The 26,639-nt window shown below is 57.4% G+C and overlaps 2 protein-coding genes and 1 long non-coding RNA gene across 11 annotated transcripts in view; 2 read left to right on the top strand and 1 right to left on the bottom strand.

The window, feature by feature from the left end:
* The window catches only part of TAB1 (TGF-beta activated kinase 1 (MAP3K7) binding protein 1), a 34,239-nt gene extending 28,758 nt beyond the window's left edge, over positions 1-5,481 (top strand). For all 3 annotated transcript variants that reach the window (XM_072843900.1, XM_072843902.1, XM_072843901.1), the window contains 3 exons: positions 347-569; positions 1,760-1,916; positions 3,715-5,481. In XM_072843900.1, the coding sequence (XP_072700001.1) occupies positions 347-569; positions 1,760-1,916; positions 3,715-3,922 (588 nt within the window). In that variant the 3' untranslated portion in view covers positions 3,923-5,481. The remainder of the gene's footprint in view (positions 1-346; positions 570-1,759; positions 1,917-3,714) is intronic.
* Positions 5,482-13,417: 7,936 nt separating this feature from the next.
* On the bottom strand, positions 13,418-24,032 carry LOC140642810 (uncharacterized). Of its 6 annotated transcripts, none has more exons than XR_012039207.1 (5): positions 22,912-24,032; positions 22,376-22,545; positions 22,022-22,294; positions 21,203-21,415; positions 13,418-13,624 (listed from the first exon to the last, which is right to left on the bottom strand). It is a non-coding gene; the product is annotated as an uncharacterized lncRNA (long non-coding RNA). The 6 variants fall into 6 exon arrangements; XR_012039205.1 differs by lacking the exon at positions 13,418-13,624 and adding an exon at positions 14,199-20,672; XR_012039204.1 differs by lacking the exon at positions 13,418-13,624 and having other exon boundaries at positions 14,199-21,415; positions 22,912-24,029.
* MGAT3 (beta-1,4-mannosyl-glycoprotein 4-beta-N-acetylglucosaminyltransferase) overlaps positions 23,075-26,639 on the top strand; it is a 40,875-nt gene continuing 37,310 nt past the window's right edge. Inside the window, exons 1-2 of one of the 2 annotated variants that reach the window (XM_072843890.1) lie at positions 23,075-23,202; positions 23,500-24,676. The gene's annotated coding sequence lies outside the window, so the exon portion shown is untranslated. The remainder of the gene's footprint in view (positions 23,203-23,499; positions 24,677-26,639) is intronic. The other variant, XM_072843892.1, reaches the window with a different exon arrangement.

Below are 26,639 nucleotides of genomic sequence, written 5' to 3'. Positions count from 1 at the left end.
GAAACAATTCATACTGGGTGTTTTTATGGTCTCTAGAGTGCCCTCCCCATCCATTGTGCAATTTAATCCTAATAACCCAGTGAGGTGGGTATTATCCTCCATTTTACTGGTATGCAAGCCAACAATTGGAGAGATCACAAGGTCACACCTTTTCTACTGAGAAAGTTCCAGAAGAATTATCCTGAATACCTTGAAAAGCTCGGATTTCAGGCTTGGCTGATGCAGACTTCCTTCACCTGCTTGGCAGGTGCCCCTTGAACATCCCACTTAGGCTCTGGAGTCATGGGCCGCAGCCCCGGGTGCCTCCTCCCTGGCCTTCATCGGGTTTTGCTCCCCATCCCTGCAGGAGATTGCTGCCATGATCGACACTGAGTTCGCCAAGCAGACTTCCCTGGATGCGGTGGCCCAGGCCGTGGTGGACCGGGTAAAGCGTATCCACAGTGACACCTTTGCCAGTGGCGGCGAACGTGCCAAGTTCTGCCCGAGGCATGAGGACATGACCCTGCTGGTGAGGAACTTTGGCTACCCTCTGGGAGAGATGAGTCAGCCCACACCATCCCCAGCACCAGGTATGTGTGTGATGTGGACGGGAGGCCACCTAAGGCAGCTGGCCAGGGCTGGGCTTGGGGGGCCTGCTGCCTGGAGCAGAGCTGGAGCCAGAGGTCTGGCTTGCAACCGTTCTAATCTGGTCTCTCTGACTTTAAAGTTCTCTGAGCTGAGTTTGTTTTTTTGTTTTGTTTTTTGTTTTTTCCTTTTGCCTGTGGGATGAGGATTATCACACCTTCCCGGCCTACCTCCTAAAGACCTGAGTTACTCCCTCTGCCTGCGTCTTTGCCTCTTTCTCTGTGTCTCTCATGAATAAGTAAAATCTTAAAAAAAAAACAAAAACAAAACCTGAGTGCATGAACAAACGCTTTGCCAAGCCACAAGGCCACATAAGAGGGATGAAGGCGGCCGCTGCCGGGGTGCCTACTGTGCGCCTGGTACTTTACCCAAGAGTTCCTTCAGGCTGCCTTAACACCCTAGAGGCAGGTGGCACCCCCTTTTACTGAGGAACTGACGCTTTAGAAGGAAGAGAGGGAGGCAAGGTTAGGCATGTGGACAGAGGGTCCCCTGAAGCCTGGCTCTGTCCCCGGACTGTGTCGGGGGGAGGCTGAGACGCTATATTTTCTGCTTTTGTAATTCTGTAATCAGGTTGCTTGGGAAGAGAGGTGCTGGTTCTTTTTCTGTTTCTCTCCCTGGGCTGCTCAGTGTCAAGCCCATCAATTCCTAGGGGCTGCGTTTCTTTTTCTTTTCTCAACCAAGCAAGGCTCAGCGCTCAAGCAGCGCAGAAGGATTTGTTCTCCCACAGACACCAGGGTTACTGCAGTTTCTCTAACTTGTTGTTATTGCAACCATATTTTTGTTGGGCCAACCTCAACTTACCCCTGGGCTGAAAGCGCCATGGGAAGCCAGGCAGTAACCCCTTCCTCGAGGCAGCTCAGCGCGTCCTCTCCTGCTTTGAGCACCAGTAGTGCTTTGTTGCCAAGAGGAACCCCCTGCCTGCCTGGAAGAGTTTGCCGTGAGACCGATGCCCCTTCACTGTCCCAAGGGACAGAGGGCCAAGCTGCAGCTCTGGGAGCCAGGCCTGGCCGCTTACCTTCTCGGCCCCTCAGACACTGTCCCCATCGGGCCCTGTGGCAGCCCTGTTCCCAGCACCACAGGGATCCCCCCTCAGCCACTCCCTGCAGCCCATACTCTCTTCCTCCCCACACTGCAGGAGGACGTGTGTACCCCGTATCCGTGCCGTACTCCAGCGCCCAGAGCACCAGCAAGACCAGCGTGACCCTCTCCCTCGTCATGCCCTCCCAGGGCCAGCTGGTCAATGGGGCCCACAGCGCTTCCACCCTGGACGAAGCCACTCCCACCCTCACCAAGTAAGCCCTCATCCCAGCCCCAGCCACCCTCAGGCCTGCCCCCAGGACAGCCCTCGGTACCTGGACAGGACAGGCCATGTCCCGGGGTCGAGTGGCGTTGGGTGAAGTGCCCTGGGGTCTTGGACCTCTCCAGACCCCCACCTCCATCCCCTGCGGGTCCTCCCCAGACACGGAAGCAGGAGGAGGCCGCCCCGCAGTTTCCAGCAGCTCACAGAACCTGGAGCTGGGAGGGATGGAGGTTCAGGGCAGAGTGGGCGAGGCGGCCGTTGCGGACAGCCTGCTGCGGGTATTTTCCTGCGGGTCCCACATACTAGTTTTCATTTCGTGGGAAGGTTCTCCTGTTCTTTTCTCTCTTCCCACCTCCTCCCCATCTCAGAGCGTGTGATGCAGGTTTGCCTCCCCGGTGGCAGCTGTGCTGGGGGGACATTGTTTGGCCTGTGCTGGCTTGTCAGAGCCAGTGCTCTGACTGAAATGTCCCATTTTAGCTTTAAAGTGAGTCGTCAGGTTTAAGGTGGGGGAGGGGTGGAGGCAGCGGGAGGCCTGGAGCCCAGGGGGGCCCCTTCCTCACCACAGACCTGCAGGTCCCGTGTCCCTCCTCCTCTTCCCTTCTGTGGAATGTCCACCCAGTCCCCGCCCTCACCACCCCAGGGGACGGGATCTGGTTTCCACATTCCAGCCCTGCACAGAATAATAGGGATGCCACACCCGGCCCACTCAGAGGATGTAGCCAATCGGAAGGGCCATCCAGGAGGGAGTGGTGCCAGCAGCTTCTGTCTCCCGGGGGCCTTCCCTTCTCCCTGCCCTCATGTCCCATCACAGCCATCATAGCTGTGGCTGCTGCTGCCACCACTGCTATGGGGCAGAAGGGCCTGCCCGGCAGCTGGGGTGCCCCATTTGCACAGGGGTGGCCTCCCTGCAGGGTCGCCCAGAGGAAGCCACCAAGCAGTGTCCACGGAGGCACAGTGTGATAGCTGTGGTCCCAGACCGGGCAGGAGAACCGGCCGTCCTTCCTCACCTCTGCTCCTTGGGCCCCTAAACCGTCCCTTCCCTTCGGCCTGCATCTGAGTGTTAGCTGGGCCCCACGGTGGGCGGGCTGGTGCTGGGTGCCCGGCAGCGCTAGGAGCCTGCTGGTCACACCCAGCTGTTCTGTGCTTGGTGACGGAGCCAGGGCCCAGGGAGCTCTGACAACGGGGCCCGTCCCCACCCAGGCAGTGAGAGGGGAACGAGGAGTGAGGAAGGTTTTTTGGGAGAAGAGCCCTTGCCTACGAGTGATCAGTGGGATTTGGCGAAGCTGGCGTGGACTGCCTCTACCTCAGCACTGCTCTGAGGGAGACGTTCTGTGTCCGATACAGTGGCCACTAGGACGCGTGCTTATCCAGCGCTTGAACCGAGTGATCCATTTCATTAAATTCTAGTTAACTTAAAGAGCCACATACAGCTAGAGTTGGAAAATACATTTGATTTTTCATCTGCCCTTAAGACCATCTGACCCAGGGGCGCCTGGGGGGCTCAGTTGGTTAAGCGTCTGCCTTCAGCTCATGACCCCGGGTCCTGGGTCCTGGGTCCTGGGATTGAGCCGGTCTCCCTGCTCAGCAGGGAGTCTGCTTCTCTCCCTGCCCCTCCCCCTGCTTGTGCTTTTTTTCTCTCTCTCAAATATATATATACAAAATCCTAAAATTAAAAAAGAACATCTGACCTGGCTCTCGTGGCCTGAGGGGCCAGCTGAGGCAGGGGGTAAGCTCTCTATCCCAAGGGTAGAAGCCATGGTGCCTGACTGACTCCTCTGTCATCCCCACAGCCAGAGCCCGACCCTGACCCTGCAGTCCACCAACACGCACACCCAGAGCAGCAGCTCCAGCTCGGACGGGGGCCTCTTCCGTTCCCGGCCTGTGCACTCGCTCCCGCCTGGTGAGGATGGCCGTGTCGAGCCTTACGTGGACTTTGCTGAATTTTACCGCCTCTGGAGTGTGGACCATGGCGAGCAGAGTGTGATGACAGCCCCGTAGCCCCGGCTGGGGGATGTGGCCCGAGGACAAGGGGGCCTGGCTCTGGGGCCCGGTGGGCCTTTCCTGCCATTTGCCTGTGCCGCAGGGACCAGGGAGGCCCAGCCCTCAGCCTGCACCACACACTCGCCCCACCAGACTCAGTGCTGCAGAGAACATTCTGTCAGAGAGCACCAGTGCAGACTGGACCTTGTCCCTGCCCAGGAGCTAGAGGCCACTCCCTCAGGCAGACTCCGCCAGGATCGTTGGTGTTTCTCAACAAACAGCATAGGGCAGAAGCTGTGCTGGCCTGCAAGCCTGCCGAGTGGGGCGGAGTGTCAGGAGTTACGTGCTCTGCATGCCAGGGGTCCAGGGGCTGCTGCTTCCTCAAGGCCACCACCTCCCCCGGAACAGTCTGTGGCCACTGCTTATACCCCTGCACCCGTGAGCAGTGGGTCCCCCCTTCTTTTTTTAGCAGCCCCGCTTGGCATTTGCACGTTTGCAGCCTGCATCCCATCCCTGGGCCTGCCCAGCTCATTTCCAGTGTTAAATGCTCAGGAAGACCAAGAGAAGCGTCGGGAGCCTGGGATGGCTACACAGGGACAGGTCAAGTGAAAAGGAACGAAAGGAGATTGGTCCAAGAGGAGCACTGATCTTGGAGTCCACCAGAGTGGCGGTGGGGATAGGCTGGGCGTGGCTGAGCTTCCCCCAGACACGGGGGTGCAGGAGAGGCGAGGATGTGCCCAGACGGAGCAGGGATAGTGGCCGCTGTTGTCAGGCCCCTCCAGGAACAAGGAGGCCCTGAGTCAGGGTGAGCCAGTCCTGCTTTGCTTTTCCCTTAACCGCCACTGAGGAAGGCCACAGGCTGGGGAGCCGCCTTACCCACCGCCAAGGAGTCCACCGGCTTTAAGGAACAAACCGGTCATAGTCGGGCCTGGGGGCTCATTTGAAAGAACGGTGGGAAAGAGGTTCTTGGATACTGGGTGGCGACCGAGGACTTCAGAGACCCACCCCACTTCCACAGACACTTAGGGACGGGATCAGACCAGCCCAGGCTGTGCGACCACTTCACACGTTCTCTGCCTTTGGTGAGCAGAGGCTGTGACCAGGGCTGCTGGCAGGGAGTGCCGGTCCTGCTGGCAGGAGGCAGGCAGGCCCAGGAGACTCCCAGCTCGCGGGGCTCCCAGGGTGTGGGGGAGCAGAAGTCAGGCCTTGCTGTCAGTCTCTGAGGCCGCCCTGGAGCTCCCTGCCCTCCCCAGCTGCAGGCTCCTGCCTGGTGACACCCCAGACACAGCTGCCAAGCAGGAGGCACATGCGGCCCCCAGGGAGCCTGAACTCTGGACGGTGAGAAGCCAGTACCGCGGCCCAGCAGGGCCCCTGTGGTGCATTTGGGGGCGGGAGGCTCTGACTCCCTCCACCTCGAAGCCGTCTCTGTTCCGCAGGTGAGCAGATTTCAAGTCCGTCACAAGGACTTGCGAACAAAGAGAATTCTCTTCCAAGAATGTCTCTGTGATGCTGTTTGGTCTCTAGAAATAGAATCACTTTTCTACCACAATAAAGAAAGCATAATAGGTGGTCTTACACATCGTGTGTTAAGGGTGCTGTTACTCCGGTCTCGTGTCCCTCGCAGCGGCCTGGGCGGCGGCTGCCTCCTCCTGTCCTCCTTCTCAGCAGCGGGCGGCCCCAGCCCCAAGATGCTGGGTCGTCCGGCGTCCCTCCCCGTCCCTGCACGTCTAGAGGGGGTGACCGTCCCCTCCTGCCGCAGGGCGGGCCCTCCAGGCCCTGAGGGCAGTGGCGGGCTGTGTGTAGCACTCCGTTTCCCTGACAGGGAAGGAGCCCGGTTCTTGGTGTGTGAGGAGTGGTGTGGCCGACAGAGCTTCAGGTCCCCAGGACGGCGCCCTCCCCCTGTCACCAGTTAGTGGATGTTCAGGAACTTCCTTTGCTTTATTTTGGTTTTGTTTGGGTGGAGGACTTTCTATAAATACCAGTCCACAAATACTAGCCTCTTCCTGCCTCATAGAACTTAACAACCCCTCTAACAAGGGCATGGGCTTAGGAGCAAAAGCAAAGCTCGATGTTTGGGTGATGGCGTCTGGGGCTCCCAGATACCCCTGCCCCTCTGCTGGGAGGAGGCTCTAGGCCGAGGGCTCTGCCTGCAGAGCGGCCTTTCAGGATCCATCCCCCCTCCTCGACTTCCCCACTGTCCCCCGGGAGCCCTGAGGAGCACTGTTGGCTCTAGAGCTTCTGGAGTCCCAGTGTCAGCCCAGTACACAGAGAGGGAGGTGGTGGGAGCGCCGTTTGTCAGGTGGGTGACAGGCGCAGACAAGTGGGCATGCTCCCCGTCACAGACAGCCCCGGCCAACCCCTAGCTCCTCCAGGCCTCCCCCAGCACCTGCTCTGCCCCAGGTTCGGGGGTGCGCAGGGCCTTGGCCAGCGGGCTGTGTGTTCCCTGCGTTCTGTCCTCAGTGTCTCTCAATCCGCTTGGGGGCCTGCCTCCTGGGGCTGAGAGGGCCACCGGGTTAGCTTCCTGGTTCCCTTTGCTGGATTCAGCTATGAAGCAGGTGGACTAGGTGACAAGTCTGTCTTAGGATCTCAGAAATGGCAAGAGTCAGGACAAGAGGAGAGCGGGTGGCCGGGCAAGACTGCGGAGCCGCAAGCCCGCCCTTCCGCACGGACTGGGCCAGGCCAGCAGGAGCCCCCCTGGCCTTGACCACCTCCCCACCGCCTCACTGGGGAGAGTGCTCAGCTTCCCTGGGGCTGGATTCGGTGGAACCAGAGAAGGTCCCCCCACCCCCCGCCACCTGGGATCTCTTGTCCCTTGAAGATCTCCTGTCCCCTCACAGGATGGGATTCAGTCACATGCGCGATTGAGGACCTGGCCTGGATCAAACTGGATAGGCAGGCCTTCGTGAGCTGCTGGTAGCCCCGGGCCCAAGGCAGCGGGGCGGGCCACGCGGGGAGCTCCAGGGACGCTCTTGGGCCGCCTTCGCGAGGATTTGTTCTCTTGTGTCCCCAGCGCTCGTCGGGTCCTCCAGTTCTCACACACTGGCTCTGCAGCTGAGCTGCATGATGCGCCTGTTGGCGAGGTGTCCCCACTCCCCACCACTGGTGGCATTGACAGTGAGACCTGTCAGGGGCCACTTAGGCCACCAGAACGTCCCAGGGAAAGGCACCTGATTGGGCTCTTTCCACGGCTGGCTCCTGAGCAAGGCCTGCCCTGGTCCGTCCCAGCCACATCCACCGCATCTGCCTGTTGAATCTGCTTCACAAAAACTATCTGTGTTGTCCCTCTCACCTGCTAAGATGTCCCCTCGGTAAGAAGGGGGACTTTGCTTATTCCACTGGGTACTGGCCCCAAGGTCAGTACAGGTAAAATGAATGAGTGATGAGCTGCGTGACCTTGGTCAAGTTACTTGACCACACTGAGCCTTTATTTCTTCATCTATAAAACGAGGAAACAACCAACTTCTCAGTAAGATTGCCCAACAGTCGCCATGGCTATCAGAGTAAGACCCGGCTGCCCTGCAGACGTGGAAAGGAACAAGAGCATGAGCTCAGATTTTCCTCCTCCTTCTGTGGTCCCCACCCCCCACACACTATAAAGTCCTGTATAGTGAAGGCTCCACCCGGGGCCCCCCGTGGAGCAGGTGTACTGGCAGCGTCCCCTAGGAACCCAGGGGAGTGGGTGTGTGCCTCTCGCCTCCTCTCACCCAAAGCCCAGAGGGAGGCTATCTGCTGGGCTCCTAACCATTTCCTCCAACAAGGGCATCTTTCATGATTTTTCCTTCTGGGCCCCCTATTTTGAAACCAAACAAGGACACAGATCGCTGCCAATCCAGACAGGCTCGGCATGAGCACACGCTTTGTTCCCACGCAGAGGTGATGTCAGCCCAGAGCAAAGACGGCCACTTGACATTTCCATGAGCCTGGGCGGCCTCCTCCAGGACAGACGCAGCGTCTGGCAGCCGGTGTTGAGGAATCTGGACACCAGTTCACAGGCTCCGCTCCTGCCTTCGAGACCCCCAGAGAGGTCAGAGGACCCCAGGCTACGTGGGTCATTGTCTAGTCCAGTGACTTCTTGCCTTTGTCCTCTCAGGTCACCCAATGGGCCAGGGCAGAGACAGGGTGGGCCTCAGAGCCCCAGACTGTCTCCACACCTTCCATGATCAAGCTCCTATGGTTGTTACCTCAGCAAAGCCATCCTGTGGTCCAGACGGCTGAGCTCAAGAACCTTCCACAGCTCCAGTCCTGCTTCCCAGCACCTGCTATGTTGGAGTCACTCGTGTGCTTGCTCCTTCCTCTCCCTCAGCCCCGAGATATGCCCCCCAAACTTCCTCCACCTTAGACTGCTCCAGGCATCTCAGTAGCCCCCTGGCTAGCCCCTGGGCTGTGTCTAAGAAGTGTCTGGTGAACAGGATGGATAGATGAAACCGGAAATCTTACCTTCTCGAAAACTACTCCTACCTAGGCACTCCTAGAGTTCTGGGGTTTCTAAGAAATTAGATGTCTCAATGCATTTTGAATATCAAGGCAAATTCTGCAGTCAAGTTCATAATATCAAATGGGGTTTTTTTAGTACAAAAGCAACGTTTTTACCCCCAAGATATAGCACTTAAAGTTACTTATCAAGTCAATTGATGCTTTAGGAAGTGCACCACGTCGTCAGTCGGACGGATTTGTTGAGCTTGGCACACCCCAGGGAACCCATCGGCAGCCCGGCTGAGGGGCTCACATGGCCCCCCAAGACTCACCGATTGCCAGGTGCCAGGTGGGAACTTGCAAGGCCTTCATTCCCCAGGGGGCCCTCGTGGGCTGTCACCCCCACACCCAGAGCCACCAGGCAGGATTTGTGTCCGAAGGCTTCCTGGGTCCTGTCATTAGCCCCCACTGTACAGATGTGGAGATAAAATGCAGGCAGGTTAGGGGGTTTGGGAAAAATCTTTGATTTTTAATTTTTTTAAAAAGATTTTATTTATTTATTTATTTATTCATGAGAGACACACACAGAGAGGCAGAGACACATGCAGAAGGAGAAGCAGGCTCCCTGCGGGGACCCCGATGTGGGACTCGATCTCAGACCCTAGGATCATGGGCTGAGCCAAAGGCAGATGCTCAGCCACTGAGCCACCCGGGCGCCCCAGGGGCATCCCATCTTCGGGAGATGGATGTCTCCTCAGGCTCAGAAAGAACTTTCCGGGCGCCTGCGTGGCTCAGTGGGTGAAGCATCTGCCTTCGGCTCAGCTCTTGATCCCTGGGTCCTGGGATCGAGCCCCCATCAGGCTCCCTGCTCTATCAGGAATCTGCTTCTCTTTCTGCCCCTCCTCCTGCTGTTCTCTCTCTCTCTCTCTCTCTCTCTCTCTCTAATAAATAAATAAAATCTTAAAAAAAAAAAATCCAAAACTTCCCAACAGCGACTGAGTTGGAGGTTGTGTCATTGGTCGCTGTGGGAGGTGAGGCGCCTCCGTCATCACAGGTGTGCGACAGAGGCTGCCCCCAAGGGCGCCCGAGGGGCTGGGAGGATTGAGCCGCAGGCCCCAGCCTGGCTGCAGGTCAGCGCTGCGGGGCAACGAAGTACTTGAGCTAATTACAAGTAGATTCCCTGGCCCCCCTCGCCTCCCGAATCAGAGCCTCCGAGGGAGGCCCGAGAGCTGGGGATCTGACAAGACAGGAGGTTCCTGACCGGAGGCCGGGCTGGGCGGCTTCTGCCTTCCTGCCTCCTCCATGTGGCCCTCCATGATTTGGTGCTTCTGTGTGCCCCTGGGTGACCTTGGTTAAGGACCATAAATTCCCTGATCCCCGTCTCTTCTCCAAACGGAGGCTTACAGCTCAGCTTTTTGTAAAAACAAAAACACGACAACTACCATTTAATGAGCTCTCACTACGTGCCAGGCATGCGCCTGACGTGCCGTGTCTCGTGTCACGTTAAGGACTCAGCAAGGATGGGACATCTGGGTGGCTTGGCAGTTAAGCGGCTGCCTTTGGCTCAGGGCGTGATCCCGGGGTCCTGGGATCGAGTCTCACATCAGGGTCCCTGCAGGGAGCCTGCTTCTCCCTCTGCCTGTGTCCCTGCCTCTTTCTCTCTGTGTCTCTCATGGATAAATAAATAAAATCTTAAAAAAAAAAAAAAAAAAAAGGAAGGACTCAGCAAAGAGTAGACCCCAGAGGCCCCATCAGGAAAAGAAGGAAACCCCGTCTTGGGACAAGCAGGCTGCCCGAGATCACACAGGAGCAGGGATTTGAACTCAGGACTCTTCTCTATGCACCACGATGCTTCCTCGTGATTTTCAGAGGCCCTTCCAGGGACTTGACGGGGGTGTCTCCGTGACATTTTAACCTGATGAAACATCCCGATGCTTCCCAGTGTGGGAGGGAAGCTTTCACACCACGGGCCCTCTGAGAGCTGAGATCGTGCTGGAGTGTTCTTGGCCTGGCTCGTCCCTTGGGACTGGGGACGGGGGAGGTACCAAGCCTGTCCCAAGAACTGTAGACCCGAACAGAATCCTCCGCAGGCCGGTCCTGAGGAGCTCGCAGCCTGGGGGTACCCCTGACCACCGGAGCTCCTGCAAGGTTGCCTGGAGGAAGTGGGCTGCACCCTGGGGGAGCAGGCTGGGTGAGGACGGAGGAGAAGCAGCCCGCGACCACCAGAGGCGGAGCGCAGCCTGCTGGTACGGAGCGCCTGTGGGTGGCCGGCAGGCGTGGGGTTCAGGCGTGCTTTCTGCAGAGGCAGCCAGGGTGGGGGTGGGGGGTGGAGAGGGTGCAGACTTCAGCGGGGAGTGTCGGCCTGGGCTGCAGGGGCAGGTGGGAGGGGCCGGGGAGGGGACTGAGGAGGGGAGATGGTGGAGGCTGGTGGCCTGTCATTCCCAAGAGGACCTACCCTTGGGGCTGAGCCCTAGCAGGACCTGGGAAGTGATGCGCATGCCAGAAGCTTCTATGACTTTGGGGAAGGTGTATGAAGATGACAGGATTTCCAGGGTCAGAAAGAAGCGTTTGCAGACTGTGCGGCGGTCCCACCACCAGGTCCCACCACCAGGTCCCTCTGGCCCGTCTGCCCCCGACCTGCCCCCTCCTGGAGCCGGGTCAGGCCTCCGCACCCTCGCGAGCAGGCCAGGCCCCGTCGTGCGTCTCCTTCTCACAGGACCAGGACGGTTCATTCTTCAGGACCTGGCCGGCTCCAGCTCTCTCTCCAGACCCGCCTGTCCTGCCCACCCTCCCCGGGCATCCCTGCCCTGCGGCCACCGTCCCGAGGGACCGCGGGCCCTGGTCTCGGGGCCCCAGTGCCCTGCGCAGGGCTGACGTGGCGCCGAAGGAGCTGGGCCCCCGCTGTCCTGCGGGAGGGAGCAGCACCCCCCTGAGAGGGCCCCGAGCTCAGGCGGCGGGCGACCCCGGGCAGCGGCAGAGACGCGCTGCGACTTGTGGAAGTCTCTTCTCCTACAAAAAAAAGTACTAGAAGTTGCACCTCAACGACTGCATCGGTATACAGACACATGGATTATTATCAAGTAAAACATTTTCTTTGAACCAAAAGTTCATCTTTCTCTGCCGATTGGAAATGACACAAACTATTTCCGCGAACTCCTAAAAGTGTGATAGGCCCGGGGCGCTGTGTGTCGTGAGATGAAATCGGTACAGCCGCGTGGGGCCGGCAGGGCTCAGCCACGTGCCCCCAGTGGCAAGGGTGGCCTGCCACCGAGTCCCAGTTCCTGGCTTGCTGGGCTTTCGAGCACCCCGAGGGCTCAGGCCCGGGAGGAGGTCGGAGAAGGAAGGGCACCGAGGTGTGCTGGGCAGCGGCTGGGTGCGGGGAGGCGGGAGAGAGAGAAGGCCATCAGAGGTGACACAGCGACACTCCTGCCCTGGAGGGGCTCCCAGGCTCCCGGGAAGACCCACCAGGCCTGAGCTTCGGCCAGAGGGAATCCTGTGACCCGGGCTGCAGGGGGCACCCTCCTGGCAGCTGGGTTCCAGGGAATTTCCCCGATGTGGGGTGCTGGCATATTTCTAAAGGACACAGGCTTCAGGGGACGCCAGGCTAGTCTTGTCCTGACAGCTTGGCTCATATGACAAATTACATACATGCACCAAATACTTCCTAAAAAGTATTCCTAAAACCCCTTCCTAAAACCCCGGGGAAGACTACAGAGAGGGTATTCTTCTCCTGTTCTAAGGAGTTCTTCTCCTGTTCTAAGCAGGACAGAAATCACATCCATGCAGCGCTAAGGCTGGGAAATCTAGGGAAGAGGTGGCCAAGTTAGGGCCCAGAGGAGTCATGTCCCAAGAGAGCTGGGGCAGGAGCTCTACAGCGCCAGGAACCCCACACAGTCAGTAAGGGCTCAGCCCCAGCTGGCAGCCCCTGGTGGGGATACTGGGTGGGGGCAAAATAAGGAGCAGTTAGACTCCCAGGTCCCCTGCCAGAAGGTGACAGCCAGGTGGTCACCCACCCCCAACCCCAGCAGAAAACTGGACTTATGTCTGGCGATGGGAAACCAGGTGTCCCTGGCCTGGGGATGGGGCATCGTTCTGGAAACAGGGAGCCAAATGCCAGGGACTTCTGGGTGCTGAGGTCCCTGTCCCTCGTCCCCTGCCCTACACCCAGCAGCAGCCAAGCCTTGACCATCCAGGCAGAAACTGAGAATGCTCCCTGGAAAGTTAGATCCTCTTGAGAATGAAATCCTAAGGGGCACCTGGGGGGCTCACTCGGTTAAGAGGCTGCCTTCGGCTCAGGTCCTGATCCCAGGGTCCTGGGATCAAGCCCCGCATCTGGCTTCCTGCCCCTCTCCCTTTGCTCCTCCCCACTGCTTGTGTTCTCTCTCTCTCTCACTCGTTCACCATCTCTCTCTCTCTAATAAATAAAATCTTTTTTAAAAAAGAAAACAGAATCAAGTCCTAAAAATACTCATGCGCTGGGGCACCTAGGTGGCTCAGTGGATTGAGCATCAGGCTCTTGATTTCGGCTCAGAGTCCTGGGATCAAGCCCCACGTCAGGTTCTGCGCTCAGCGGGGAGCCTGCTTGTGCCTCTCCCTCTGCTCCTCCTGGTCCCCCCCAAATAAATAAATGAATAACATCTTTTAAAAAGTACTGGCACGGGAGAGTTCCCCAACAGTGCCCCCCACCCCCGAGCAACCTTCAGTGGCCCTCAGGTGTCTACCCTAACACACCCCGAGGAAGCAGGTGACTCAGTTAACAAGGTGCGTCCAGAACTCAGAGACATAAGTAAGGAGAGTATCAAAAAGACAAAAAGACCCAGCCATTGCCATGTGACTCAGCAATTTCAATGAAAACACGCAACCACACAGAAAGTACACACAAATGGTGGTGACCTCACTCAGGTAGCCAAGGTGGGGACAGCCCAGCCGTCCACCAGTGGGTGAGGGGGTCAGCCAGGGCGGGTGTCTCCAGCCATACAGAGGAGGAGGCGCTGGCACCTGCTACACTATGAGCCTCGAGGACGTTGTGCTCAGTGAGAGAAGGCAGGCATAAAGGTCACAGTCACATATTGTATTATTCCTTTTAAATGAAACGTCTGGAATAGGCAAATCCATAGAGACGGGAAGCAGATTAGTGGTTGCCAGGGGCGGGGACGGGGGTGAGGAGTGATTCCTTAATGGGTGCATTTTCTCTGGGATGAGAGGCTCTGAATCTAGACGGAGGTGGTGGTCGCACAGCCCCGTGAGGGCGCTCACGGTGGGCCTGCACCCTTGGAAATGGTTGATTGTATGTTATGTGAACTTCACCTGAATTAAAAATAAATAAGATGAAAAAAATAAAATAAAATAAAAATTAAAATAAATAAATAAATAAATAAGATGGGCAGCCTGGGTGGCTCAGCGGTTTAGGGCTGCCTGCAGCCCAGGCCATGATCCTGGAGACCCGGGATGGACTCCCAGGTGGGGCTCCCTGCATGGAGCCTGCTTCTCCCTCTGCCTGTGTCTGTGCTTTTCTCTCTCTCTCTGTATCTCTTATGAATAAATAAGTAAAATCTTTTAAATAAATAAATAAATAGATAGATAGATAGATAAATAAATAAATAAATAAATAAATAAATAAATAAATAAATAAGAGAACCAGAACCGTCTTCTGAGCTCTAGGCAGCTCCCTGAGGCTGGAAAGCACCTGGACTAACATGCTGGGTCAAGCATCCAGCGCAAGGACGATGGAGCGAGGAATGCCAGGTTAGATGCTCCTGCAGTCACATTTTAAAAAGGAAAAAGGAACAGGTGAAATTAATGTTAATGCTATAGCGTCTTGAGCCTGGTGTAGCCCAAACGTTATCCTTTCAACATGTAATCATCATAAATACTGCTAACTAGATGTTTCTTTTGTATTAGGTCTTCAGAATACAGGTGTATTCCCACCCCAGGACGTGGGAATGCAGACAGCCCGGGGCCGGAGCCCCATAGCCGCTCAAGGTTCAAGGCACCCACTGCCTGGTGCCGTTCTGGTGGCTCACACTGGAGTCTTGGGACAGAAGCTGCAGAGTTGAGGGTTTAAGATTTCGTGGGTGTTGAACTGTGAATTAAAAATAAATTGGCTACAATCTTCTATAGGGTCATCTGAACATCACATTAGAAATTAGTCCTAAATTGGGGCACCTGGGTGGCCTTTGGCTCAGGTCATGATCCCGGGGTCCTGGGCTCCCTGCTCAGCCGCTAGCCTACTTCTCCCTCTCTTTCTACTGTTCCCCCTGCTTGCACTCGCTCTCCCTTTCTGTCAAATACATAAATAAAGTCTTTAAAAAAATAAAAGAAAGAAGCTCTAAATCAAACATGCAATTATAGTGTGACCCAGCGATTGCCTATCTGGGTGTCCACCCAAAAGAAATGGGAACAGGAAGTGAAACAGATAATCATACGCTGAAGTTCACAGCAGCCGTATTCACAATTGAGAAAAAGTGGAAGCAACCACTCGCTGACGCCCATGGAGGAATGAATGAATGGAAAAGCAGAGTGTGGCGTATTCCTCCCCTAAGATATTATTCAGCATTAAAAAAGAAGGAAATTCAGGGGCACCTGGCTGGTTCAGTTGGTGGAGCGTGCGAGTCTTGCTCTCGGAGGTGTGGATTGGAACCCCACATTAGGGGTAGAGTTTACTTAAGAACAAAACAAAACAAAACCCAGGAAACTCTGACACTTGCTACAACATGTGAAGCTTGAGAATATTACAGTAAGCGAAATAAGCCTGCCACGGAAGGATAAATGCTGTCTGGTTGACTCATATGTAGAACCCGGAGGAGGCAAGTTCACAGAGTCAGAAAGTAGAAGGGTGGTTGCCCGGGATGGGGGAGGAGCGTGGGAGTGGCCCCTGGGGACGGTGGTGGTGGTGCCGGGCGCACAGCAACGTGAATGTACTTGATGCCACTGGACTGTATACATTTAGCTCCAGAAATGGTTAAAATGGTAAAATTTTTTTTAAATGGTAAATTTTATCTTGTGTATACTTCACCACAATTATTTTTTTTTAAAGATCTTATTTATCTATTGAAGGAAAGAGAGATAAGGCACGAGCCAGAGGGAGGTAGAGGGAGAGGGAGAAGCAGGCTCCCCGTTGGGAGGTAGAGGGAGAGGGAGAAGCAGGCTCCCCGTTGAGCAGGGAGGCCAACGTGGGCCTTGAACCCAGGATCCCGGGGTCATGACCTGAGTCAGAGGCAAATCCTTAACCGATTGAGCCACCCAGGAGGCCCACTTTACCACAATCAAGACAAATACATCCTGCCACGCGCCCGATGTATTTGGGTTCATGTTGACCAGGGTGGTTGAGACTATAGTCACTGGGGGAGAGCAGGGGGGAGACGATGCCCGGCGGAGGGGACGGAGGGGACGGAGGGGACAGGGCAGGAGCTGCGCAGGCACTGACCCAGCCCCCAGCCAGGGCCCTGTAGGGTTGTGGACAGGAGGTGACCACAGGAGGCTGGGGGAGGAGTGAGGACCCCCACCGCCTTGGGAACCAGCCCCACTGGTGCTCAGAGCCAGCAGGGCCCTTTCCTGTTGTCAATTTGAATTTGTATTGCCTCTGCCACTGTGTTCTTTATATTTGTTTCTGTAACTTCCCTTTGGTTTTATTGTCGGAGGCAAACATGAGCATGAGAGGTTTACACCTGGCTCTGTGTCTGTGCATAATGAAGAAACACTATAATAAAAGTGATTGAAGACAACCCCAGGATCCACGAGAAATACTTTCTTTAAAAGAGCAGTCATGCGTTGCCCTGTCTTACGCAATGCTGTGATCTGGCTTCTGTGTCCCCTGAGGCACAGTCATCTCTGCATCCCCATGGGGCCAGCACCAGGGCCAGTCTCAGAAGGGTTTCCTGAGTGAGGGAGCCATGAGTGTGTGCAAGCATAGGGGAAGGAGGAACCTGCGGGCAGGGAGGATGCGGGGAGCAGGATGATGAAGGGAGGCTTGGCCGGGGGGGTAGAGTTTGAGGAATGGAAGATGCGGTGGGCAGCGGACCCTAGGGCTAAGCTCCAGCCCTCGCCCAGCGGATGTGGAGGGCGATGAGACATGGTCCCGGCCCCGCCCAGCAGCAGTGTCCACCAAGGACCCAGCCGGAGCCCAACAGTCAGGGGTGGTGGGCCTGGGGCCTGTCTTCCCCATCCAACACCCCACCTGGACGGGATCCCTTCCTCCTTCAGGCCCACCACACCTGACCCAGCTACCACCAGCACCTCTCTGACTGGCCTCCGGCGGCCCAGGGCCACGACTGCTCATTCACTCAGAAAATAGGCACCAGGGGCCTGATTAGGACTGCACAGGTGAGGGACAGCTATGGCCCTGCCCAGGGAGACAGAGCGCCAACAAGGAAATAGTGAGGGTATCGGATGACAGCAAGCAGCAGCAAGTGCAGGGAGGAATGAAAAAGAAACCTGGGGTCCTCATGCGACCTTCTCTGGGATAAATCCACGATCCAGGCCCCCCCACCCCTGGGCTGGCAGCCTGGGGGCCCGGCTTCGTGGGACCTGGTCAGGCCTGCTGTGAGCTGCGCACCTCGCCCCCCAACCTGGAGGCTCCAGTGAGAAGAAAGCTGTGCTCCGAGAGACCAGAGGGAGAAGGAGCCTCGGAGAAGGCAACAGGCCCAAGGCTGCGGGCTTGGAGGTGCGCTCCAGGTCCCTGTCCCCATGTGGCCTGGCTTCTGAGCCTTGGCTTCTCCCCCTGCAGGATGGGCTCAAAGTTGTGGGTGAGAATGCTGCAAGGATCAGCGGGGGGGCCAGATTCACCCCTGGGGAGGCTGGAACAGGCCACGGGGGGAGGAAGGAGTGACTGTCACCCTAGCCCAGTTTATTATTTTTTTTTAATTTTAAAAAAAGATTTTATTTATTTATTTATTCAGGAGAGACACAGAGAGAGGCAGAGACACAAGCCGGGTGAGAAGCAGGCTCCCTTCGGGGAGCCCGATGTGGAACTTGATCCCAGGACCCTGGGATCACAACCTGAACCAAAGGCAGACATTCAACCGCGGAGCCACCCAGGTGCCCCGGCCCAGTATAGAAGCAGCTCTTATGGGGATCCCTGGGTGGCTCAGCGGTTCAGCGTCTGCCGTCGGCCCAGGGTGTGATCCTGGAGACACGGGATTGAGTCTCCCGTCGGGCTCCCTGCATGGAGCCTGCTTCTCCCTCTGCCTGTGTCTCTGCCTCTCTCTCTCTCTCTCTCTCTCTCTCTCTCTTCTCTCTCTGTCTCTCATGAATAAATAAATAAAATCTTTAAAAAAAAAAAAAAAAAGAAAGAAAGAAACAGCTCTTATCCCAGCTCCAGGGCTGGAGACCCAAACCTCACAGGTGCTGGCAAACAAAAGGTAGGAGGCCTGGCCTGCGCCCGCCTCCCAGAGCACCTCCCAGAGCACCCCACTGCGGGCCAGGAGTCCAGGTAACATGTGCCCCTGCGCGGCCTCAGCATCTGTCACGAGCCCATCTGTGCCTCCTCCTGCCCTGGAGGCTGAGAGCCTGTAGGACAGGGGATGGAGGGGACAGACAAGCCTGGCTTCATGGCTCCCAGAAACTCCCTGCTCAGAGCTGGACGCTGCAGGAAATGGGGCAGGGAAGCAGGAGATCTGAAGGTCAGGGCTGGCTCCACGTGCCAGGTCTTCCAAACCTCTCCATGCCTCAGTTTCCACACCCCTGGAAGAGGAGAGATGGTCCCTCCCAAGGTGGCAGGAGGAGCAGATCGTGGCGGGGAATCTGTCCTCTACTGGGCGTGAGTGTTCTTTAAGTTGGTGATAATGTTGGTGGCAGAGGAGCAGGGGCCACCGGGGATGGGTGTGGGTAGTCAGGGCCGTGTCACGTCCTCCTCAAGCTCCAGAGAAGCCGTTTCCTGTGAGCTGCTGAGATGCAATCAGGAAGCAGCTCTGGGGCGGGGAGTAGCTGGATGGGATTCTAGGCTCCGCTCCATGTCTTCCCTGCTGTGTGGCGTGGGCAGGTCACTCCCCATCTCTGGGCCTCTGCTTCCTCTTTGGGGTCTGGCTGCGAAGATAGCTCAGGAACTGGGCCCTCTAGGGGCTAGCCCCAGGACCCAGTTGCTTTGAACCACCCACCCACCCTGGGGTGAATGATATAATCTGCTCAGGCAGCCCTGGCACCCGTCCAGGCTCCTTCCTGTGCAGAGATGACCAACGAGATAAACTGGGGCCATTATGCAGGGAGGAGGCTCCCAGGAGAGGCAGGCAGCGAGCAGTGCATGTGTCCAGGCCAACAGGAAGGAGGGGGAGGAGGGGAGGGCAAAGCTGGGCACGCATGTTGATAAGGATCCCCCCCTGGGGACAGACCATCTGTGACGGTAGGTCATGGCGGCTCCAGGGTGGCCTTCGGGGAGACTTGGCAACCCCCCGGCTCCTCAGCCCCAAGTGGGCCTGCTCACTATCGAGGGCCGTTTAAGATACATCCCTTCCTGGCGGCGCCTGGCCGGCTTGGTCAGTAGAGCATGGGACTCTTGATCTCAGGGTCCTGAGTTGCGCACAGATCTTACTAAACGATATGTGCATATCCCATCCTTAAGATACCCCACCCTGCACAAGCCATTCCTGTGTAAGTCCCATAGTCCCTTGGGTGTGGACTGCATTCCCCACTTTCTGGCAATTTCTCCAACAGGAGATCTAGAAATAGGCTGGTGGGAGAAGGTGGGAGGAGGAGGAGGAGGATCCCAGTGAGAGGCGGAGAGCTGTGGGTTGGGTGGCACTCTGCTCTGGGCTGGTAGGCTCCCACTACCCTCGGTTCTGCAGACTTGCTGAGCCCGTCCACACCTTGCCCCACAAAGGTGACCCCGGTGGGGGGACAGGTGGCAGCAGGGGTCTGGTGGCACTGGCAGAGGTATGGTAGCCGGTGAGCTTCTGCTACCCTCCAATGAGCCTCTTAGCCTTGGCTGGTGGCCACCACCAACTCGTCTGCATCTGTCCCAGAGCAGGAAGGGACCAAAGTGGGGTGGAAGGAGGACAGGTATGAAGCCACCAGGTCCAAGATGAGTCACAAACTCTGATTGTGGGGTAAGTCGCTTTGTCCCTTGGCCCTGACCTTTTCTTCTGTCACTTGTGGCTACATCATCTGCCTCACTGGATGGCTGGAGGTTCAGAAATGATATCGGTCATGTGTAGACGTGGTGCAGCAATAGCCCCCGATAGCGCGCTGGTGTCTCCAAGTCCCTGGAGACTTTGGGCCAGCTGGGGAGGGGTCAGCTTGACTCAGCCCTGGAGCCGCACTCTTCAACTCAACGGACTCAAACTCCAGGAGCCTGATGACTTTCCTGAGCTGAGGGAGAAGAATGACTCTCTTTGCCTGCTGCACTCCCTCCACCTCCGCAGGGGGTTGGAAAGCAGTAGGACCGGCCATAGTACAGTCAGGAAGGGGCCATCATTCTGCGGGACAGGGCTGCTGGCCCAGGGGCCCTCCGAGGAGCCGGAGAGGCCTGGCCTCCATTCCTTGCTCACGTTCCTCAGGCATGACCTCTGGACCAGCCCAGGATCCGCTTGCCATACTCACGCCCTCTGCATCCTCACCCCATTCCATGCACAACGGTATCCTGTCTGTGGGGGTAGACCAAGTCCCAGAGAGGTGATGTTACTTGCCCAGACCACCAGTGGAAGCCAGACTTGACCCTGGTCTGCCATGAGATGATGACGCTCATGTTGCGTGATTCAAAGATTTCGGAAGCAAGGTCTCCTGACGTGAAGTGTATCAGTTAACTATTGCTGGGTAACAAACAACCCCCAACCATAGTGCCTCACAGCAACCACCAGCCTGGATTTGCTCCCGATTCTGCAGTTTGGGCAGAGCTGGGCAGGGCCCCCTCTTCTCTGCTGCGTGCATTGTCTTATGGGGCACCTGACCAGCCTCCCTCACATGCCTGGGGCTGCAGCAGGAGTGGCCCAGCAGCCAGGGGCAGGCTGGGCCTTTCTCCTGTCTTCCTGCTTTCTAGGGGCCCTTCCATGTGGCGTCTCTCTAGTGGGGTCATCCTATTTCCTTATGTGGCTCTGGCTTCGAAGCTGGAAGAAACAGATGCTGTAAAGTCTTTTAAGGCCTAGGCCTGAAATCTCTCAGTTGCTTCCAAGTCATCCTTTTGGTCAAAGCACATCACACACCCAGGCTGCCCAGACCCCAGGGGAGGCAGACCGTGACCGCGTGGCAGAGTTACAGGGACGGGAGCGACTGTCGGCAACCACTTTGGCAGCTGTTCTTCCAGCAAGGATCCTGCCCTTAGTGGGTTCTTGCCTCCTGTCAGACTCCTGTGCGGCAGGCGTGGGAGAGCTGATGATGACCCATGGCGGGGCAGGGGAGGGAGGGCCCAGGGAGCTCCAGGGCCTGGCTGCAGGGGGACGAGAAGACTAGGCTGGCCCTGGCCAGGCCCAGGGGTCCACAGGCCTCAGAGCCCTCTCTCTTCAGGCCTCTGGGTCTTTCCCTCCCTGGCCCCAGCTGCCCTGCTCCCCAGCCCCGAGGGTAAGATGGCTGAGCTCCAGCGGGGAATGAGGCCGGGCCTGCTCATCCTGTTGGTGACAACACTCTACAGGCCCTGCCTGGGCTTTGCTGAGGAGCCGCGCTGGCAGGGAGCGATGCCCGGGCCCTCCACCTGCCCTGCCCTGCCCCGGGACCTCCCTGATGGCAAGAAACTTCCTCCCAGCAGCTCCACCCTAGCCCCACCCCCCATGTCCCACATTCTGAAAATATGTTGGCTCCAGATAGAGATGTTCATCGGTTGGTGGGGAGGAGGCCATGCAAATCCTCCTGACACCTCCACCCCCTAAAGTCCTCAGGAACGGCAGAGTGGCCACCCCAGGCTCTGGGGTCCAGTCTTGCCTGGCCAGTCATTGGCTGTGTGATCTTGGGAAAGCTTCTTACCTCTCTGGACCTCGGTTTGCTCATCTGAGAAATGGGAAAAGAGGGCAGCCCGGGTGGCCCACTGGTTTGGTGCCGCCTTCAGCCCAGGGTGTGATCCTGGAGACCCGGAATCGAGTCCCACGTCGGGCTCCCTGCATGGAGCCTGATTCTCCCTCTGCCTGTGTCTCTGCCTCTCTTTCACTCTGTGTCTCTCATGAATAAATAAAATAAAATCTTTAAAAAAAGAAAAAAAGAAGAAATGGGAAAAGAGAAAGGCAGGCCTGACCACTCTGCTTGGGCCCTGCTCTGCACACTTGAAGTCCAGCAGCTCCTACGACCCTCCTGACAACCCCGGGGGCCAGGGTGAGCACGCTTCTCCTATTTCATTTTATAGCAAAGGAGATGAATGCACATAGAGAGGCCCAGGGACTTGCCTGGGGTCGCAGAGTTAGTCACCAGTCCGGAGCCCATGCTCTACCCATCCCCAGTGGGCTCCCCACCTCCTAATTCCTTTTGTCAATCACTATGGCAAAATCCACATCACATAAACTTGACCGTGTGCAGGGCTGTGGCATTCTGGGCCTTTGCCACCACCCCTCTCCAAAGCAATTCTTCCCCAACTGCAATTATACCCTTTATTTTATTTAAGATTTTATTTATGCATTTTAGAGAGAGAGAAAAGAAGAGAGAGGAGCACGAGGGGGGAGGGCAGAGGGAGAAGGAGAGACAAGCCGACTCCCCGAAGGGCTCCATCCCATGACCCCGAGATCTTGGCCTGAGCCAAGATCAAGAGTCAGACACTCAACTGACTGAGCCACCCAGGTGCCCCTGAAACCATACCCTTTAAACAATAATTCCTCATTTCCCAGCGATCACCGCTCTTCCCGTCTCTATGAACTTGACTTCTCCAGGTGCCTCGTGTGAGTGGAGTCAGAACTTGTCCCCTGTGTTCTTCTGTGACGGGCTTATTTCACTTTGTATGATGTCTTCGACGTTTGCCCGAATGGTAGAGCACGCGTCAGCATTTCCTTTCTCGTGAAGGCTGAATAATATCCCGATGCACGTACAGACCACTCGTCCATCCGCGGACCCTGGGTCGCTTCCACCATCTGGCTGTTGTGAATAAAGATGCTATGAACAGGGGCGCATAGATATTTGTTCAAGACGCTGCTTTCAATTTTGGGGTGTATGTACCCAGAAGTGGAATTGCTGAGTCACACGATAACTCTGTATCTTATTGTTTGAGGACCTGCCACGCTGTTTTGCACAGCAGCTGTCCCGTCTCACCGTCCTCTGCTGCACGGGGATCCTGATTCCGTCTTGTACTGCAGTGTAACTCCAAGCCCCAGGAAACGCTGGCAGCCCTGGTGGGTGCCAGGCAGGGCCCAGTAAAGAGCTGGTGGAGGTGGTCCAGCAGCTCCCTAGGGGCGTGCAGGCGGGTCAGGGGTGCTGGGAATCCTGGTGGGCACCGAGGGAGGCAGCCTGGTCCAAGGCATCCCCTCCCATGGACACTGAGCCCCGGGCTCTGGCCTTCCCCACCCCCACTCTGCCGGGACAGGCCATCCTGGGGCAGGAGGGTTGAAAGGGGCCAGTGTGGGGCACATGTCTACACTAGCAGGCTTAAGGCCACAGGACAGTCAGACCCTTGGGCTGGAGGCTCCCTGCTCAGCTGGGCCCCACCCTGACATCCATCTTCCACCTGAGTATCCCTCTTCCCTGGCCTGGGTTACCTCCTCCCCTGCCAGGAGTGGCATGCCTTGTGGGGACAAGTCCTGAGAATTGGCTTTGTGACCTGGGAGAGGTACTAATCTCCTTTGAGGAATTCCCAAGGCCAAGCCCCTCATTGTACAAGTGACTCTTAGTGAGTCAAGGGGTGTGGACTGTTCTAGAACCCTGGCTGCTGACTCCCACCCCAGCTTTCTCTACAGCCTGCCCATGCCACTGACATCCCCTCAGAAGGTCTGGACTTGTTGAAGATCCTGGTCCTAAGCTGAGGGTGGGTGCTCTGGCCTCCCAAGAAGGTACCAGAAGCAGGGTATCTCTTCTGCATAAGCCCTGGCCCAGGCAGGGCCTCTTCAGGTCATAGGGCCTCAACCTCTGCAGCCCTGGTCCTGGCTGGAGGCAGGGATCAAACATCCTGAAGAGTGGCAGTGTGAGCCTAGGCACATGGTCTGGGCCCAGGGTCTTGGGCCATGTGCACTGCCATGGGTTGAAGGCCATGGTCATGGGATGCGGTGCTAGCAGCTAGATTCTTATGGCCCTGGGCAGGATCCAGCCTCTTTCTAATCCCTGTTTTCTCACTGGTGCATTTGGCCTAGGACTGGAACTACATGGCCTTCAAAGACCCCTTCCAACTGGAAGATTCCAGAAGGAAGTCACTGAGGGGGGACTCTGAGCAGTCATTTCCTGAGCACTGACCACACATGAGTCGTCATGGCACTCACTATGTCCTAAGCGCTGAACAGTCTAAACTTACTCATTCCTGACAATGATCCTAAGCAGTAGATACAGTTCTCATTGCCAGGGTACAAAAGGAGAAACTGAGGCATGGAGAGATTGAAATGGCTGCAACGATAGTGGAACTCAAGCCCTGCCTTCTCCACCCATGTTCTAATCCACAGTCTTATACCATAATGTGGCTGAGCTTTCTTTAAACCAGAGTTTTTTGAGCGCTGGAGCCTTTCCAAGCACCAAGTGTAGCAGCTCGCAGGAAGCATGCAACAGTGACCAGAAACCCCGCCACAAGAGCCGGTTGGGTAAACTGGGGGACGGGCTGTTAGGGGACGCAAGAGGCCCTCTGTGTGTCGGTGCTACTCAGGCCATGTCCGGAGGCAGACGGTGGGGGCAAAGGGAGCGCAGCTGGCATAGAAGGATCTGGAATCTGTCACAGGAGGAGTCTCTAAAGAACCTGAGAGGAGAAGTGGTGGAGCAACTCTTGCCAAATTTCTGAAGGCGCCACGACGCCCATGAAGAACCTGGCGGGTGCTGAGCAGTTCCGGGCGGTGGGACCCCGGATCTCCCCCAGCCAAAGCTGCCCTGGGGCCAGAGTCGAGTGAGTCCCGCTCAGCAGGAGGCGTGAGGGCGCCGGAGGAGACCCTGGCCAGGTGTCGGGCGTGAGGCTCAGTGGCCACATCTGGGCAGTTGCGACGGCCTCGGGCTCGACAGTACCTCCGTGTCCCCGGCGGGGAGCTTCACTGTCCTTCCAGCTCCACGGGTCCCCTCGGCTCCAGCTGCGCAGCCCGGACCCCGCCAGGACTCCAGCAGCACCCTGTTCTTCAGATTTCTGGCGGCCAGAAGGACAAGAGAACCTGCCGACCCAAGGCGCCTCCAAGACCCCGGGTGCGGCCAAGGGCTGGCTCGGCATCTGTGTGGAGGGCACCTCAATGGAGGGCCCCAGAGCCCAGGAGCCGTGCGACGGACAGGCCGTGACTCAGCACTGCCACGCTCGTGTCTCACGTCTGCTTATGGCGTTTCAAGGCCCCTTTGCCAAAGCAGGTGCTGATTGTGTGAAGCGGGGGCCCGGGAGGCGGGAGGGTGGCTCTGGGTGGGCTGTGCGCTGCCCTGCCCTCCCGCGGTGGCCCTGTGGGACTTTCCTGTGGGTTTGTGGGGAATGCCCGGCAGGGCTTGTGGGCGTAGGGGGGTGTTCTCTGTGTGTATGCACCTGGAGTGTGTCTGTGGGTCTGTGCACACAAGGCTCCGTGTGCATGTGTATAAGTGTGACACTAGGGCAGGGAGTCTCCCAGGGAGTGCTCCCGCCAGCAGATGGGGGCCTGCTCTGTGCATGTGCTGGGTGTGCGCACACACATTTAGGTGTGGGTGTGTCTGCATCTCTGCCCTGGTGTGACCACTGGTGCGACTCAGCCCGTTCACCTTGGAGATCCAGCCCCCAGGCCTCACTCCAGCAGGCCACCCTCCTGCGCTGGCCAGGGGCTGCAGTGGGGGACACCTGCTGACCCCATCCCTCCCTCAGCACCTGCACTGTCCTTGGAGCTTGTGGGGTGTCGTTAGGCTCCCTACACACACACACACACACACACACACACACACACCCTCACTTCTTAGCTATGACTAGGCCCTTCCCCATCCATCCTCAGCCTGGACACCCTTTCCCCTTTTTTGCTGTGTTTCTAAATCTGCCCCAACCTTTGAGGCCCAGCCGACATCGCCTCCACCCTCCCAACCCAGGTGGACCGTCTGGCCACCTCCCTGCTGTCTTTCTGTCTCATCTGCTGGCCTGGGTTCTCCTGGGACAGAGGAGAGTCTGGTTTCTCTCTGCCTCCACTGCAGCCTGGAGCCTAGAGCCTGGCACCCAGAGCCTAGCACACAGTAGGCTCTCAATCAATGAGTGGCTAGAACCCCACCCCACCATGTGCTCATCTTCCTCTCTCTCTGTGGGGTTGGCTGTCACGAGGGAGAAGCCCAGGAGGGGATCTGGCGCCTGATGGCCGGAGCACTGGCTCTGGGGTCCAGGTCCTGGCTCTGCCTCTCAGCCATCGAATGGGCTCTGTCCGTTTCCTCACGTGCAGATCCAGCAGCATGAGGCTTAAGGGGGCTTCCCGGGGAGGGAGGAGGGCTTGGCGTTTCTAGGAGTGGTCGCCAGGACTCAGCTAAGTGTGCAGCTCCTCGTACCAGTGGCCACTGGAATCCTCGGTTATGTCCATGTGCAATCACGCAGCAGCCCTGGCCCTAACAGGGGGACTGGAAGCCCCTGGAAGGTGGATGCTTCTCTGTCTGGGTTCCCACCATCCCTCACGCACCCCCCACCCCCCGCCAACAATGGACACTACATATGAGGGCCAGGGAAGGAGGTGGTCTGAGGCTTATGTGACAGGATTTGTTGAGCACCTACTATGTGCTGGGCTGTGCCCGGTGCTGGGGTGACAGCAGCCCTAGTAGGGATTATGTTCTGGGAGGTGAGACAAGCAAAAGAACAAGAGGCGTAGGAAGTTGCCTTGTATGTTAGATGGCCAAAAGTGCTGTGGAGAAAGGAGAGCAGACAAAGGGGTCAGGGAGCTGCACCCTAAGGGCCATTTGAGGTAGCCCCACATTGCACTGAGACCGGAGAAAAGAGGGCACCCCATGGGTACCTGGGTTGGAGGGGGAAGAGAGGTCTGGATGGAGGAAACAGCCAGCACACAGTAGGTTGATGGGCACGGGGACAGCCTGGAGGGAGGGGCCAGGGAGGCACCAGTCTTGACCAGGCAGGGACTTGTGAACCCCCCCACCCACACTCTGACTTCACTTTGGGTGAGATGGGAGCCACAGCACGATTTGAGCAGAGGAGGGAGGTGATCTGACCTGTGCCATCCAGAGCCACACTGACTGCTCCGTGGGAAGGGAGCAGAAGCAGGAACAGGCGTGGGGAAGGTACAGCAAGGACACAGGTGGGAGCCTTGGAAGAGTGACAGGAGTCCCCACAGTGGGAGGGGCCCCAAGGAATGGTGGGGGAGAGCCCGGC

The sequence above is a fragment of the Canis lupus genome, chromosome 11 (assembly GCF_048164855.1).
Source record: "Canis lupus baileyi chromosome 11, mCanLup2.hap1, whole genome shotgun sequence".
NCBI lineage: Eukaryota > Metazoa > Chordata > Mammalia > Carnivora > Canidae > Canis > Canis lupus.
Note: the sequence above shows the minus strand (reverse complement) of the source record. Positions and strands in the feature narration are given on the sequence as shown.